The following is a 14,398-nucleotide window of genomic DNA, read 5'->3' on the forward strand; positions in this document are numbered from 1 at the left end:
TTCCAAAAATTAGCCGGAACAAATAGAGTTACGACAGACAGTCAAAATTGTATAACGGTTTATATATACCGTGTATGAATTCATGTGCAGTTAGTAAATAGTGGTTATTCAAATATTACAAACACTACAATTTTATTATAGCATGGAACGGGTCCATGGCCACCGTCCTGCTGTCATGAACGACCAACGCCTTTCATGGTGTCCCATGAGCGTTTTTTAGGCGCCTTAACACTACGTTTGGTTTATCCCACAGCGCCAGTTCTGCTTACCAAAATTGGCCCACTTGGCACCGTCATCAGATCTCCGGCTTCATCGTTCGAGTAAGCCGGAGTTCTCACCCATTTAAAGTTTGAGAATAGGTTGAGGTAGTTTCGGCCCCAATGCCTCTAATCATTCGTTTTACCGGATGGGACTGTTAATTATCGACGCCAGCTATCCTGAGGGAAACTTCGGACGGAACCAGCTACTAGATGGTTCGATTAGTCTTTCGCCCCTATACCCAGTTCCGACGATCGATTTGCACGTCAGAATCGCTACGGTCCTCCATCAAGGTTTCCCCTGACTTCGACCTGACCAGGCATAGTTCACCATCTTTCGGGTCCCAGCATCTGTGCTCAGAGCGCGCCTGCATTCACGGATTGGAAACGAGACGCCTCCGGTAAAAGATATCCTAAAAAGTCGTTTAGTTTCTCAGCGGTTAAATAAAATAAGACATAGCAGTCAGTCCACTTTATTTAATTACATTAACTTACACAATATCACAACGAAACCTCGAGTGACAGCACTCGGCGTGATATTTGTGCGACGTACTAAGTTTATCATACAAATATATTGACTCGTCCGCACGACGTCACTCGCCCGCACGCGCCGACATCGACACGCGCCGACATCGACACGCGCCGACATCGACACGCGCCGACATCGACACGCGCCGACACGACTCGCGCCGACACCGACAAGGGGCGGGCGACACGGAATCTCGAACTTCAACAGTCATAGTCATCGACGACACACGGTCACAGACGATCTCTCTAGAGCGCCATCTTCCGGCCCTCGATCGAAATTTCGACGGCGCGTCGAGTGCCGCCTTTCATTCGCTTCTGGTCCAGGAACTTCTTCATCTGCTTCTCGTAGCGAGTCATTTTCTTCTTGCTCATCTGAAAGGAGACCAGAACCGTTGAATACTGAAATCTATATATGTAATGCTCGCGAGGGGGAGAGCACTCACGCGCGACATGTCGACCTCGCAGGTGGACTTGGGCCGCACCACGTAGTCCTTGTTGGAGGGCGCCGGCACGCGCGCGCGCGACACCCAGCCCGGGTCGCCCGGCCGCAGCGGCCTGCGGGCACACGCACGTGAGTCGCGCCGCGCTACGCCGCGCTACGACGCGCTACGCGGCGCTACGTATCGCTCATTATAGTTACCGCTCGTCGTCCCGCGCGCGCTTGTGGCTCGGCCCCGCGTCCTCGCGCCGCCGGTCGCCTGCCATGGCCTCGTCCCGCGCCTGGCGCTCCTCGCGAGTCATCGCTGCGGAGTCGTCGTAAGTCAAAATCAGTAAAATATTCGAGGGTGACCGAGGACCCTCGTGCGTCGACCGGGGCGCGAACCTTTAAAATCAGTAGAGAGGTTGAAGATCGGTCGAGCCCACTCCGAGATGAGGCGGCCGGCGCGCTCCTTGTTGGCCTTCGTCTCCTTGGGGTGCTTGTACAGGTACATCACCGCTTTCCCGATGCCGGACTGCTTCAGCAGCGACTTGTCGATCGAGGGGAACTGAAAATGTAAATAGATCGCACTCAGATATCGAGCGGACCGGGTCGGACGAGTCGCGAGGGTGGCGGGGCGCTCACGTCCATCAGCAGCTTGAGCACGCTCTCGCGGATGAGCAGGCAGGGCAGCGCGCGGTTGGGCATGGGCGCCAGCCAGTCGCAGAGCACGTTGAGCACGTTGTGCTCGAGGAAGGCCAGCTGCAGGTCGCGCTTGATGAGCTGCGACATGGCGCGCTTGAGCAGCGACACCTTGCGCACGGCGGGCTGGTTGCGGCGGTTGAGCTCGCGGTCGTCGTCGGCCGCCTGGCGCATCTGCTGCAGCAGCTGCGCGATCAGGTCGTCGTTGTCGTTGATGATGTCGATGTCGCGCCGCCGCCGCCGCCCGCGCCGCTCCTCCCGCTTGCGCGCCAGCATGGCCTCGAAGTCCGACATGCCGCTCATGGCCTCCGCGCTGCACACACCAGACCACACACGTCACGCGCGCCCCACGCGCGTCACACGCGTCACACACGCCCTACGCGTCACACACGTCACGCGGGGCGCGGCCCACCTCTTGGAGTCGGGCGCCAGCTCGTCGTCGGAGGAGTCGGCGGGCGGGCGCGCGTCGGCGTCGGGCGCGCCGGGCGCCGCGTCGCCCTCGTCGTCGGACTGCAGCCGCACCGCGCGCCGCCGCTTGCCATCTGCCGACAGAGCGATCCGTGAGCGCGCGTCCGGACGGGCCGGGGCGGCCGGGGCGGCCGGGCCGGGCCGGGCCGGGGCGGGCCATACCTTGGTGGGACGGGGAGCCGGAGCCAGAGCGTGAGCGGGATCTGAAACCGTTGCAATTGTGATGATCACTACACTGATATTATATGAATGTTGTACATGTTATGAAGTGAAGCAGAGTTCTTCTCAAGGGTATCACAAGACCCCAGACCTCACTTATGAAAATATATGGCCAGAAAAAATTAAGCCATCCTTAATTTTTTTAAGTCAAATCTGCTGAATTTTACATGGCAGAACACCAACGACAGTGGCTTTTTTTTAAATTAATTTCTACAATATTATATTATGATTACTTAAAAAATAAGAATGCAAGCTAAAATAACTAAAAAGTAAAAAATGTAAAGAGTATCGTTGCCGCCAATACGTGTCCAGCGTGGTGGATTTACTGACACGATTAGCTGTTCACAGCATAATACTTAAACGTTAAAAGTTAACAACGAATATCTCGATAGCGACATCGGGCACGGAGGATTGTCTGCGATGTCATATCCTTTATCATTTTAGTTCGAGTTCATCAAATTTCGGGACGAAAACACGGAGTTGATGGCGGCTTTTACTATCAAACATTTTTTATACAAGTATCGCAAGCGACATCGAACCGAGAACATTAAGACTGTTGTCAAGGAGGACGTACGAACCTCGATCCGGATTTGGCAGAACCGGAACGCGAACGAGATCGAGACCCGGATCTGGAACGTGACTTCGACCGCGAGCGCGACTTGGATCTCGAGCGAGACCGGGACCTGGACCCGGAGCGTGAGCGGGACTTAGATCTGGAGCCCGAGCGGGACCGGCGCGCTGAAAAGTTTAATCGCAGATATAAGTACTAATGTTGATCGTTTTGGAAATATTATAATTACGATCGAATATGCATTACAGATCATACCAGATTTTGCTTTAGATCGCGAGCGCGATCGTGACTTCGATCGGGAACGCCTCTCTGGGGATCCTAAACATATATCTGACATGAGTGAAAATCATTACTGTGTTCCGTAGTTGGCGTGTTCAATGTCACAAATTGAATTCAATCATCTGTTATTTCTAAGTTGCTTTAACGTTGTTTGGGTTTGATTTGATATCTTACATCACAATAGAAACCTCTTAATCAAAATATGTTGCGTAATTGTAAAGATCTAAGTCTACAGATGCACAGGGACAGAAAGACAGCAAAATGACATTGTTTTGTACTGAGTAGTGAACTGCATATTAGTATAACAAATTTAGTGTACGTGATAATAATGCAAACCATTCTGAATAAAGTCTTGTCAGAGAAGAACTATGTATAACTCACCCACTTCTCTGCGTGACCCGCATGTGAGAAATTTATTTTCGTGTCTTTTGGTTTCAAATTAAATGTTAACTTTCAGAGATAAATACTAACCGTCAGGCGAGCGACGCTTTTTACCATCCTCGTCGTCTACGTCCATTCTTTCAACGGACTTACTCTTTTCGCGTGGTTCCGGCGATTTACTTTTAGAAGATTTCGGCGATCCACTATGGGACCTCGGTTTGCGTGGCGATGTCTTTTTATTTCCTTTTGGAGACCGGCTTTTCGATCTAGATTTTCTAGGCGATGCTGAGGCAGACTTCGCTCCCGAACCACTCCGAGAACGAGATCTCGCCGAGCCACTTCTAGATCTAGATTTTCTAGGTGATCTACTTCTTGATTTAGAGTTCTTAGCAGATCCACTTCGTGATCTTGATTTTCTAATAGATCCACTTCTCGATCTAGATCTCACGGGTGACCCGCTCATCGAACGGCTTCTGGACCTAGACCTAGATTTTCCCCGTGATCCACTTCGGGAATGTGACTTTGCTCTGGATCCACTACGAGAGCGCGATTTAGCTAACGATCCACTTCTCGACCTTGCTTTAGATGCAGCCGAACCGCTACGTGATCTCGATTTCCGTGCTGATCCACTCCTTGACCTCGATTTCCTTGGTGAACGACTTCTAGACCTCGATTTATCAGGTGAACCACTTCTAGATCTTGATTTCCTCGGCGAACCACTTCTAGATCTTGATTTACGTGGTGAACCACTTCTCGATCTAGCGGAACCACTTCTTGACCTAACTGACTTAGGTGAACCACTTCTAGATCGAGAGCCACTTCTCGACCTGCCAGACTTGGGGGAGCCCGAACGAGAACGAGAAGAGGCTGCAGAACGGCTTCTTGAACGAGATGAGGATTTAGACCGAGATCTTGAACGTGATCTTGACCGGCTGCGAGATCTTGAGCCAGACTTTGACCGTACTGACCCATCATGGGACATTTTCGAGTCTGAGGCAACCTGTTAATAGTAGTTATAGTATTAACTAACCTCTCAATATATTACATTCGTAATTAGATTCGGACACATGATTAAAATTGATAAACAAATGACAGTTGTTCAATACTTACTGATCTGCTGCGTGACCGAGATCTTCTCCCATCTATAAAGAAAATATCCTGTTACTTCACAACTCCTTATTAATAAGGCTCTATGATTCAAGCTACTATGATTCAGAATACATCCCCGGTAAAATTATGTATAGGAAAATAATATTGTCATTTTATAACTAATTATATTTTTAAAAAGTTCCAAGATTTCAAATGTTGATACACTAAAATTATTAGTACCAAAAGTAAAAAATTTTTATTTAAAAAAAAGTAACTGCTGCTAACTTTAAATTATAATTTAATTATACTGTCTTAAAAATGCAAACATACCTAATGAGTATGTTAAAAAAAGCTTTGCATTAAGAGACAAAAACTGTTCACAATATGACACTGAATAGTAAAAAATAAATTATACAAACATTGAAATGATTGAACAAATCCTAACATAAAAAAATTACTTTTAGTTGATAGCGCCTTATAGTCTAATTTCAAATTCTAACCAAACCTTTCTCATTTCAATCTTTCGTGGCACTTTGACTAACAACTTTTATGGGGTTTTAAGGCTAATAATGGAACAAGAAGAGAAGTACAGACTAGACACCATTGTAACTTTTTATTAAAAAAATCAACATATTGAAATATTTTTATTCCATTTTTATTTATTTATTTATATGCTTATACATGAATATCAATATAAAGCACTCAAACATTCTACTCAAATTTACCAAAGATAAGTTGTTATTTAGCAACCATTCAAATAATACAAGGCCACATTATAACTTTATAATATTCAATATAAAGGTAAGATGTTATTCATCAATTTATGATCCTGGGATTTTAAACAATTTATACCATTTAAAAAAAAAAGTGCTGTAATTTCTTCTAAACTGATAACTGCGCGGTGAAATGAATGGAAAGAAAATCAATAATACAAACTACATTTTATAAAGGTAATGATAACCGACTAATTTTATTAGGATGAACAACAATTGGGGTTTCAAATTTTCAACCTCGGCAACAGCCACTACACACCCGTAAAATATTGTAGATTGTTACCTAAAGCACTCAATTTATAATTTAAGATATCTAAATCTTATTATAATATTGAAACGGGTTGTTATTGTCCAATACATTCGATAGAAGGAGGTTAAAAATGATGTTAACAGTATACAAATCTATCTTACCCGCATCGACATCCATTTTTACTTAATTTTGTTTGTTAATACTCATGAATTATTATTGCACTGTAATCCGAATAAAATATATGTTAATCCGAATTGAAGAAATCATTTACAAGTATAACATTATACTTTTATTGAATTAAAATCGACAAACGTTCAATATTTCATATGAAATTCTGCATGTACATAAGTCGCACGATGAAACATTCTCAAAGTTGTCTATGGTACGCTATAAATTAGCGTTAGATATATAATTATTTAGAGCCCAAAAGTACGATAATATTTTTTCTAAGATCATAAAAACAATTTGTTTAAAATATTTATAATAACAAACTATTATTTTAGAAATAAAAATACACATAAAAAATAAAATAGTTTTCGTTTTAAAACACAATATCAGTAAATTTAACATAACGCGCAAACAGCGTTAGCAGCAAAGCAAAGAACGTAGTGTAGCATTATAATCAAATAGTTCTCTTTAAATGAGACAGAACTTCGTATACATATTATAAATGGTCTCATGTAGTATGTAACATTAAAGCTGAAGTAGCTGTAAAGCTAATTACTCCAATATTAAAAACCCAACTTCAACCTTCTATTTTGTTCTTGCGATATTATAAAATATCATTGTATGTAACTGAGCATTCGAATTCAATGGGAAGTTATAAGATATATAAGTAAAAGCAAAGACTAAAGAGATTTCTAATATAAAGTGAAAGAGGGGTTGTATAACTATGGTGTGCTGTAAATATTTCAGAAAATTAATAAATATAAATTAAAAATATATAAACAATGAAGCACAGTTGACATGTTCTCTCTAATAATACGGCATTTTTGTACAGAATAACCTGTTATAAAACTCCGATTTAAATATATTTTTTAAAATTCATACACATGTAATTATATAATTGAAGCACAAAATATACTGCCAGTGTTACATGTGTTTAAACTAAAAAGCATCAACGTTGTCTTGACAAAAACAAGTTATTAATGTCAACGTCAGTCTCGAGTCTACAAATGTCAATTTGTGTATCTTAAGTCAGTAAATCAAAACAATGTAATTTTGATTGAGCGTCTTATTTGTGAATTTTTGTTTTTAAATGCCTCAGAACGTTTAATAATTATTGACAATGGATGAAGAGAATAAGTTACCATTGAAACGAGTTGAACTTTCCTTGACGAAGTTTAACGAAGTAGCGATTCCTCATCACCTGGACTTACTTCGACAGCATAAGGCTAATATTATTAAGGTAAAACCGTCTGTTTTATACAAACAAAAAATAAATATTTACTTTTGTGACGATTTGAGACAAAAGATCTCAATAATAGAAACTAGCGCGCAATAGCCACGTTCCTTGACGTCACCAGAGGTCTATAAATAACGTTTTTCTAGCAAGGTTGAAGGCGAATTTTTTACGTTTCATTGTCATTTCGTAATATGTGACAAATTATACAATATTTTTCTGCTATGGACTATATAAGAATAAAATCAAATGTACCTTATTTTATATTTATGATTTTGTAGAAGGATTTAAAGAATACATTAAATATTGAAACATTTTGTTTTAATTTTACACATACTATTTTTTTGATATAAACCAGACAAAATTAATTTCAATGCGAGTTTAGAATATAACATGTCTATTGTTTATTTTAGAAAAAATAAGTTATATTTTCTCATATAGACATATCCTATGTTTTCCAAAATATTATTTTTCCTTTAATGTTATAATAAGTCAGTAAGCTTTATCTTCAAGGTCTTAGTTAAATTACTTAGATATTATATAATTTTAGTTGTTTCATCTATTACGCTGAAAGCATTTTTACTCTACTTTTGTTGACAATATAAATTTCACTGCCTTGCTTGCCTGTACTGACCCAGCTTTAATCATAAAAATGCTGTTAATTTATAATCAATATGTGATTCAATGAAATGAAGCGAAATCTTCGTATCAAACTAACTTTAAAAAAAAATTAAACTTAAACTAATTAAACTGAAAAACAAAAATATAATAAGTAATTCACTTTGAGTTGGAGTATCTTCAAAGGAGGAGTCAAGTAATAATAATTTCTGCAGTTGTTAGTTAGTATTGTTGTAATAAGTATAGTTATGGTCGAGATGGCCCAGTGGTTAGAACACGTGCATCTTAACCGATGATTGCGAGTTCAAACCCAGGCAAGCACCGCTGATTCATGTGCTTAATTTGTCTTTATAATTCATCTCGTGCTCAGCGGTGAAGGAAAACATTGTGAGGAAACCTGCATGTGACAAATTTCATAGAAATTCTGCCACATGTGTATTCCACCAACCCGCTTTGGAACAGCGTGGTGGAATATGTTCCAAAACCTTCTCCTCAAAGGGAGAGGAGGCCTTTAGCTCAGCAGTGGGAATTTACAGGCTGTGGTTGTTGTTGAAGTATAGTTCATTGTCTTATATTTATTGTGTGGATACTGGTTTTAGTATGAGGAGGCCGAGGAGTACGCGCGCGTGCGGTCGGAACAGGTTCACGCGCGGCGCGTGGCGGCGCAGCTGCGCGCGCTGCTAGGCGAGTTGGACGCGCTGCGGCGCCAGGTGCGCGCGCAGGACGTGCCGCGCTTCGACCGCCTCACGCAGCGCTCCAGGGACCTCACGCTGAGGGCCATCATGGACTACTTGGGTATGATCCTACTACTATTATAAAGGCGAAAGTTTGTATGTATGGATGTATGGATGTTTGTTACTCTTTCACGTAAAAACTACTGAATGGATTTGAATTAAACTTTACCACAATATAGCTTATACATCAGAATAACACATAGGCTACAATTTTTGAGGTTTCTAATGTGAGGTCGTAAAAAAACACATTTTTTGCGCATTTTTTATCCTTTACTTTGTACGAGAAATAATGACTTATTTACGAAGCGATTTTAAGCGATTACTAGACTAGACGGGACGAACCTGAAGTCCACGCGAACGAAGTCGCGGGCAAAAGCTAGTATGTAATACTGACGAAAGATACATGGCAGTTTGATGTTTCAAATTAATTTGAAGTAAAAGTAAAGTAAAGTAACAGCCTGTAAATTTCCCACTGCTGAGATAAGGCCTCCTCTTCCATTAAGGAGAGGGTTTGGAACATATTCCACCACGCTGTTCCAATGCGGGTTGGTGGAATGCACATGTGACAGAATTTCGATGAAATTAGACACATGCAGGTTTCCTCACGATGTTTTCCTTCACCGCCGAGCACGAGATGAATTATAAACACAATTAAGCACATATATATAGTGGTGCTTGCCTGGGTTTGAACCCGCAATCATCGGTTAAGATGCACGCGTTCTAACCACTGGGCCATCTCAGCTCTCCAAGGCCAATTTGAAGTAAAATGTTTTTATTTAAATGTTAAAAAAATGTAGTGCTATTTCTGTACAACACAACACATACATTTGCAATATGAAGGTTGTATGTTCATGTGATTGCAACCTTTATTGAGAAGTTACTGTTTTATAAGGACAACGAGCTGTAGGAAACTTGATGCAGTGTTACCGTAACAAAGTTTTACACTTACTGTCTGAACCAAGACTATGTGATCCAACAATATGTACAGAAGTTGTTTATGTAATTGATTGTAGGTGTGATAGAGCGCAGTTGTATAGCACTGGTAAGGTCGGCGCAGACTCGGTCGCGCTGCAGCGGTGAGCTTAATAGCTTTCAACAGCTTGATTAAGGTTTTCTGTACATCATCGGTACTAACAAGCATCTGTACTAATACTGTGACTGTTCGAGTTACTTCGTTGTTTGATTTCTCGCGTGTCTCAAAGAGTCACCTACCTCGAAACCGGAGCTGCCAAGCTTAAATGTAAAACTTTTGATCACATCGTAATATTACTCAATTGGCATGCTTTTTTATCATTAAATTTATAATCATCAACTAATCTAACTAGAGGTACTTAATTAGAACTCGCTACTAGTATTCGATGAGACTAGATCTGATTTGCACCACTAACTTAGTACGCGACCGGTACCTGTGAGGAAGTAAATTTTCGCAAGGAACACACACACACACACTCAATGTGCTAAAGTAATTGTAATGATTCGGATTGCTAGATTTTGGATGGAGGATTGTGGGGGACTTAATGGCAATAATCGAAAGTAACGAACGTAACAGAAGTAGAAGCAAGATTTAACGATCAATGAATTACAATTTCTCGAGTCACCGGCTTCCTAAATGGACACCAACAATTTATAGTACGCTAAAATTAAGAGTGTGTGCACACTCCATAATTGTTAGCGTAATTTAAATCGATTCTAACTAAGTAACTTCGTTAATTTTGTATATTTCCTGCCGATTTTTCTAATACATATAAAATAACATATTTTAAGCAGCTTGGCATAAGAAAATGATTTTCACTAAAGTTTAAGTTAGCGTAAAAATAATAATAATTCATTTATTTGCCAGAATATGGTACATAATGTAAAACTAGATGGTCATTTATAATGATTCTCATTCATTAAACATGTATTAAAGATATTGAATTGAATACAATTAATTAAATCAAATTACAATTAATAAAAATGTCATTCAATAATAATAAAATAATTGAGAATAGGTATACACAATTAAAGATAAAATGTCAAACGCGTAGTGGATCTTGTTGGTGTAGAAATTATAGTAATCACCGCAGGCGAGCTGGCGAGAATCTCGCCGTACTGTGATATAGCGAGTGAGCAAACAATGAGCACGGAATCGCTCCCCAGAGTCGTCGCCGATGGCGATCCCCGCCGGTCCGGCGCCGCCTGCGTCCCCGGCGGGCAGCGCGCGCTCGGGCGACTCGGTGGGCGTGCTGGAGCCCGCGCCGCTCGTGCAGCTGCAGGTGGACCAGCAGGTCGGAGTACGCCCGGTGCTGTTTGTCGCTCCCGATAACTCGGGATATCGTTAAGCACGAATACATTTCCCTAGTAATCCTTGGAACTTATTCAAATTATTTCAAAAGCTTTGCCGCCGTAGTCTTACGAAATCATATGGCTTGCTATCGACCGATTTCGTTTTCGGGCGTCACTCGCAGTAACCTAAACATTCGGAGCAGATTTGTATTTGTTTGAGTGACTGAAACGTCAACATCACGACGGCACGGAGCGCTGTCGAAACGACTAATGGCGATGATTAGAAATTGGTGGTAGGGCTTTGTGCGAGCCCGTCTGGGTAGGTACCACCCACTCATCAGTTATTCTACCGCCAAATAACAGTAGTCAGTATTGTTGTGTTCCGGTTTGAAGGGTGAGTGAGCCAGTGTAACTACAGGCACAAGGGACATAACATCTTAGTTCCCAAGGTTAGTGGCGCAGTGACGATGTAAGGAATAGTTAATATTTCTCACAGCGTCATTGTCTATGGGCGATGGTGACCACTTACCATCAGGTGGCCCATATGCTCGTCCGCCAACCTATACCATAGACGTGTCCCGGGGGGCGTCCGCAGGAGCTGCAGCTGCGCGAGCGCGAGGCCGTGCTGCGCGGCTGGGGGGAGCTGCAGGCCGAGGTGCGCGCGCTGCACGACGCCTGGCAGCACGTGCAGGCCGCCGCGCTGGCGCAGCGCGAACAGGTCCGTATAGCCTCGTACCCAGTATAACATACTAAGTACACATCTCTCAGAACACACGGCGTCAGCTTCAATGCCCTGAATTGATTCCCTGTTTTGGAATAATAAATTTAATCTAAAAAGATCAGTATTTTTAAAACTTTTAACATTTGTTTTTATTCTATTGTTTATGTAACAAATATATCTTACTAATATTTGAGCTGCGAAAGTTTGTGCTTTTAAGAGAGGGAAGGATGCTGGTCTCTGAACCTCGCCAAAACCGCTGAATCGAATAAAATCGGGTTAACACATAACTGTACCACCTCTCCTCGTGCAGGTGGGTGCGGCGGCGGCGAGCGTGGACGTCGGCGCCGACAACTTGCAGGCGGCGCGCGAGCACCTGGCGCTCGGCGAACGGTACGCACGCGCCCCGGCCGGGCGGCCCTGACCTGACAGTGTAACTACAGGCACAAGGGACATAACATCTTAGTTCCCAAGGTTGGTGGCGCATTGACGATGTAAGGAATAGTTAATATTTCTTACAGCGTTAATGTGTATGGGCGATGGTGATCACTTACCATCAGGTGGCCCATATGCTCGTCCGCCAACCTATACCATAAAAAAAAAAAAGACCGGCCTCCGCCCTCTGGCCGCAGGCTGCGCGCGGGCGCGTGGGGCGCGGGCGGCGCGCTGGCGGGCGCGCTGGCGGGCGGGCCCGTGGGGCTGGTGCTGGGCGCCAAGGCGGGCGCGGCCGCGCTGCTCGTGGGCTCCGCGCTCGGCTACGTCGGCGCGCGCCTGCTGGGCCGGCGGCGCCTCGACCAGCTGCGCCCCGACGCCGACGCCGACGCCGACGCCGACAAGAAGGCGCTGTAGCGTCCCCGGTCGTCGGCGACATCGACGAGTCGCGACGCGTTCGATTCGAGTCTTCCGTGGTGTATCTGTCAGTCTTTGGTCACGTGACACGGTTTGCGTTTCGGTGCTGCGCGACCGAGAGCGTCCCCCGTGCGACCGGTGCGAGGCCGCGTGTATCATGTAAGTGGCAGATTTTGTAAACAAATACATCTAAAGGCCAGCTCACACGACAGCGCAGCTCGTTTTTATGTGTACTTACAGATATCGCGCAGCTCTTTAAGTTTTTAGAAAATAAATACATAGTAACATAGCATATGTAGGTAAATATAAGTTGCTGTGATGAACTGCCTTAAAATAAGTAAGGAATGTGGTATCGAACACAGTCTGTCCGATCCGTTTACTTTATCTATTATTTCAGTTTGATTGTAAATAAAAACATTGAAATTGTTTTTTTATACTTAGTGTACATTTGATGTGGCCGCGTGTACGAGTATGTCTCATACGACACGTATGTGTATGATTATTGTGTGATTACGTTGTAGTTTAGCAAAGCTATATTGTAAATAAATCCATTTTTATACAAATGTACAAATATGTATTAAAGCTAATAAAACTTTATCAAAAGAACTGTTTTTAAAGATACACAATTCCCGTTCCTCCCACCTCCCGTCGCCCCCGTCGCCGTCGCCGTCGCTGTCCAATTGAGATGGGTGGTGTAGTTATACTTCTTTTTGAGTGCATCGTGGAATGGTTAATAGATAAAAGTTTCGAGTTTCGAACATATGTGATCCACAGCGGAACACGAGCGTGAAATGTGAGAATGTGTTGTGCGACATAATAGGCTATTTGACTGGTTTTTAAAATCCATTTTATATTATTCAAAAGAACCCAGGAAGAACAAAGGAACCCAGTAAAAGTAGTTTTTTTTTAGTTGTTGTACATAATTGCCTAAAAATATTAAATTAAAATTCCATATTTAAATAACGCGCGAAAACGCTACTTGGACAATATGGCGCTGCAATGGGTTCGGTGACGTAACTTTGCTGTATTTTAATCTGTGGTACATATAGTAGAAAAGCAAGGTTTACAACAAAGTGACTTCATCATAAACCCGGCCAATCAGGGGCGTTTTATGTCACGTGACAAACGTTTGAAAAAATGCATTTTTATTTATTGATTTTTAAATAAATTAAGTATTATTTTCAAGTTTCGTTAGTAACTAACCACTTTTAATCTCTTAATATACACTGATTACAATAATTCACAATTTATTTTTCGCATTGTCAAATAGCCTATTAAAGTATATATGTGTTAAAATGTGTCGACGCAAGTCTGTTGTCAATATTTCACGAGTGAGATGCAAAGTACTTAAATTGTTAGAGGCGCACTACAACTAAAAAAAAAACAAAATCAGAATATACTCTATAGGCACCGTGCGTAGCGATGACACTGCCATCTCGTGACTCATATTCAAAACTTTTACCCTCAATTTCAGAAATTCTACTGTCAAACAACGGAAAATATTTCTGAATTATCGTGTTAATTTTTGATAACTTGAGCTATCGAAATGTATTGTTGTATTTCTGGATGCCGTAATACATCCAAAAACAACTTTAAGGGTGTAAAAATTTACTATGTCCCTACTAATAGTACTCACATGCCATGGCTTAGGGATAAAATAGTGAAATGGATAAATGCAGTTATAAAACACACGTAAGTATACCTTCAAGTATTTAAAAAGTACAATTTGATTTTATTTATATAAAAATCACCAATTTTGTGGGTAACTGTTATGGAAGGCAGTTTAATTTTCGTCGATCGTTGAATCTAACCTATAACGGTTGTTTCTTTTAGTAGACATCCAAATAACTGGTTCCCATCTAAAATACCAAAATCTG

General features: G+C 42.3%; 2 protein-coding genes across 5 annotated transcripts; one reads left to right on the forward strand and one right to left on the reverse strand.

The window, feature by feature from the left end:
• Window positions 1-714: 714 nt before the first annotated feature.
• LOC124540713 (IWS1-like protein) lies at window positions 715-6,308 on the reverse strand. Of its 3 annotated transcripts, XR_006967166.1 has the most exons (13): window positions 6,097-6,308; window positions 4,934-4,965; window positions 3,914-4,823; window positions 3,419-3,481; window positions 3,171-3,330; window positions 2,536-2,576; window positions 2,318-2,447; window positions 1,849-2,218; window positions 1,609-1,771; window positions 1,426-1,528; window positions 1,229-1,340; window positions 938-1,157; window positions 715-889 (listed from the first exon to the last, which is right to left on the reverse strand). XR_006967166.1 is itself a non-coding variant. In XM_047118390.1 (12 exons), the coding sequence occupies exons 1-12, from the start codon at window positions 6,110-6,112 to the stop codon at window positions 1,032-1,034; spliced, it is 2,226 nt and encodes a 741-aa protein (XP_046974346.1). In that variant the 5' UTR covers window positions 6,113-6,308; the 3' UTR covers window positions 715-1,031. The 3 variants fall into 3 exon arrangements, 2 of the variants coding, with proteins under 2 accessions (XP_046974346.1, XP_046974347.1); XM_047118390.1 differs by having other exon boundaries at window positions 715-1,157; XM_047118391.1 differs by lacking the exon at window positions 3,419-3,481 and having other exon boundaries at window positions 715-1,157.
• Window positions 6,309-7,072: 764 nt separating this feature from the next.
• LOC124540797 lies at window positions 7,073-12,661 on the forward strand. 2 transcript variants are annotated; one of them, XM_047118514.1, is made up of 7 exons: window positions 7,073-7,343; window positions 8,555-8,750; window positions 9,703-9,765; window positions 10,829-10,956; window positions 11,550-11,672; window positions 11,986-12,065; window positions 12,305-12,661. In XM_047118514.1, exons 1-7 carry the CDS (start codon window positions 7,224-7,226, stop codon window positions 12,519-12,521), a joined length of 927 nt encoding a protein of 308 aa, XP_046974470.1. In that variant the 5' UTR covers window positions 7,073-7,223; the 3' UTR covers window positions 12,522-12,661. The 2 variants fall into 2 exon arrangements, with proteins under 2 accessions (XP_046974470.1, XP_046974471.1); XM_047118515.1 differs by lacking the exon at window positions 9,703-9,765 and having other exon boundaries at window positions 7,074-7,343.
• Window positions 12,662-14,398: the final 1,737 nt, after the last annotated feature.

This window comes from Vanessa cardui, chromosome 26, assembly GCF_905220365.1.
Source record: "Vanessa cardui chromosome 26, ilVanCard2.1, whole genome shotgun sequence".
NCBI lineage: Eukaryota > Metazoa > Arthropoda > Insecta > Lepidoptera > Nymphalidae > Vanessa > Vanessa cardui.

Coding starts and splice junctions, on each gene's coding strand:
- LOC124540713 (XM_047118390.1), bottom strand. Junction 4,824..4,933: donor CTCGGTCACGCAGCAGATCA/GTAAGTATTGAA, acceptor TACTATTAACAG/GTTGCCTCAGACTCGAAAAT. Junction 1,341..1,425: donor CGCGCGCGGGACGACGAGCG/GTAACTATAATG, acceptor GTGTGCCCGCAG/GCCGCTGCGGCCGGGCGACC.
- LOC124540797 (XM_047118514.1), top strand. CDS start 7,224: ATGGATGAAGAGAATAAGTTACCATTGAAACGAGTTGAACTTTCCTTG. Junction 10,957..11,549: donor AGCTGCAGGTGGACCAGCAG/GTCGGAGTACGC, acceptor GGGCGTCCGCAG/GAGCTGCAGCTGCGCGAGCG. Junction 12,066..12,304: donor CACCTGGCGCTCGGCGAACG/GTACGCACGCGC, acceptor CTCTGGCCGCAG/GCTGCGCGCGGGCGCGTGGG.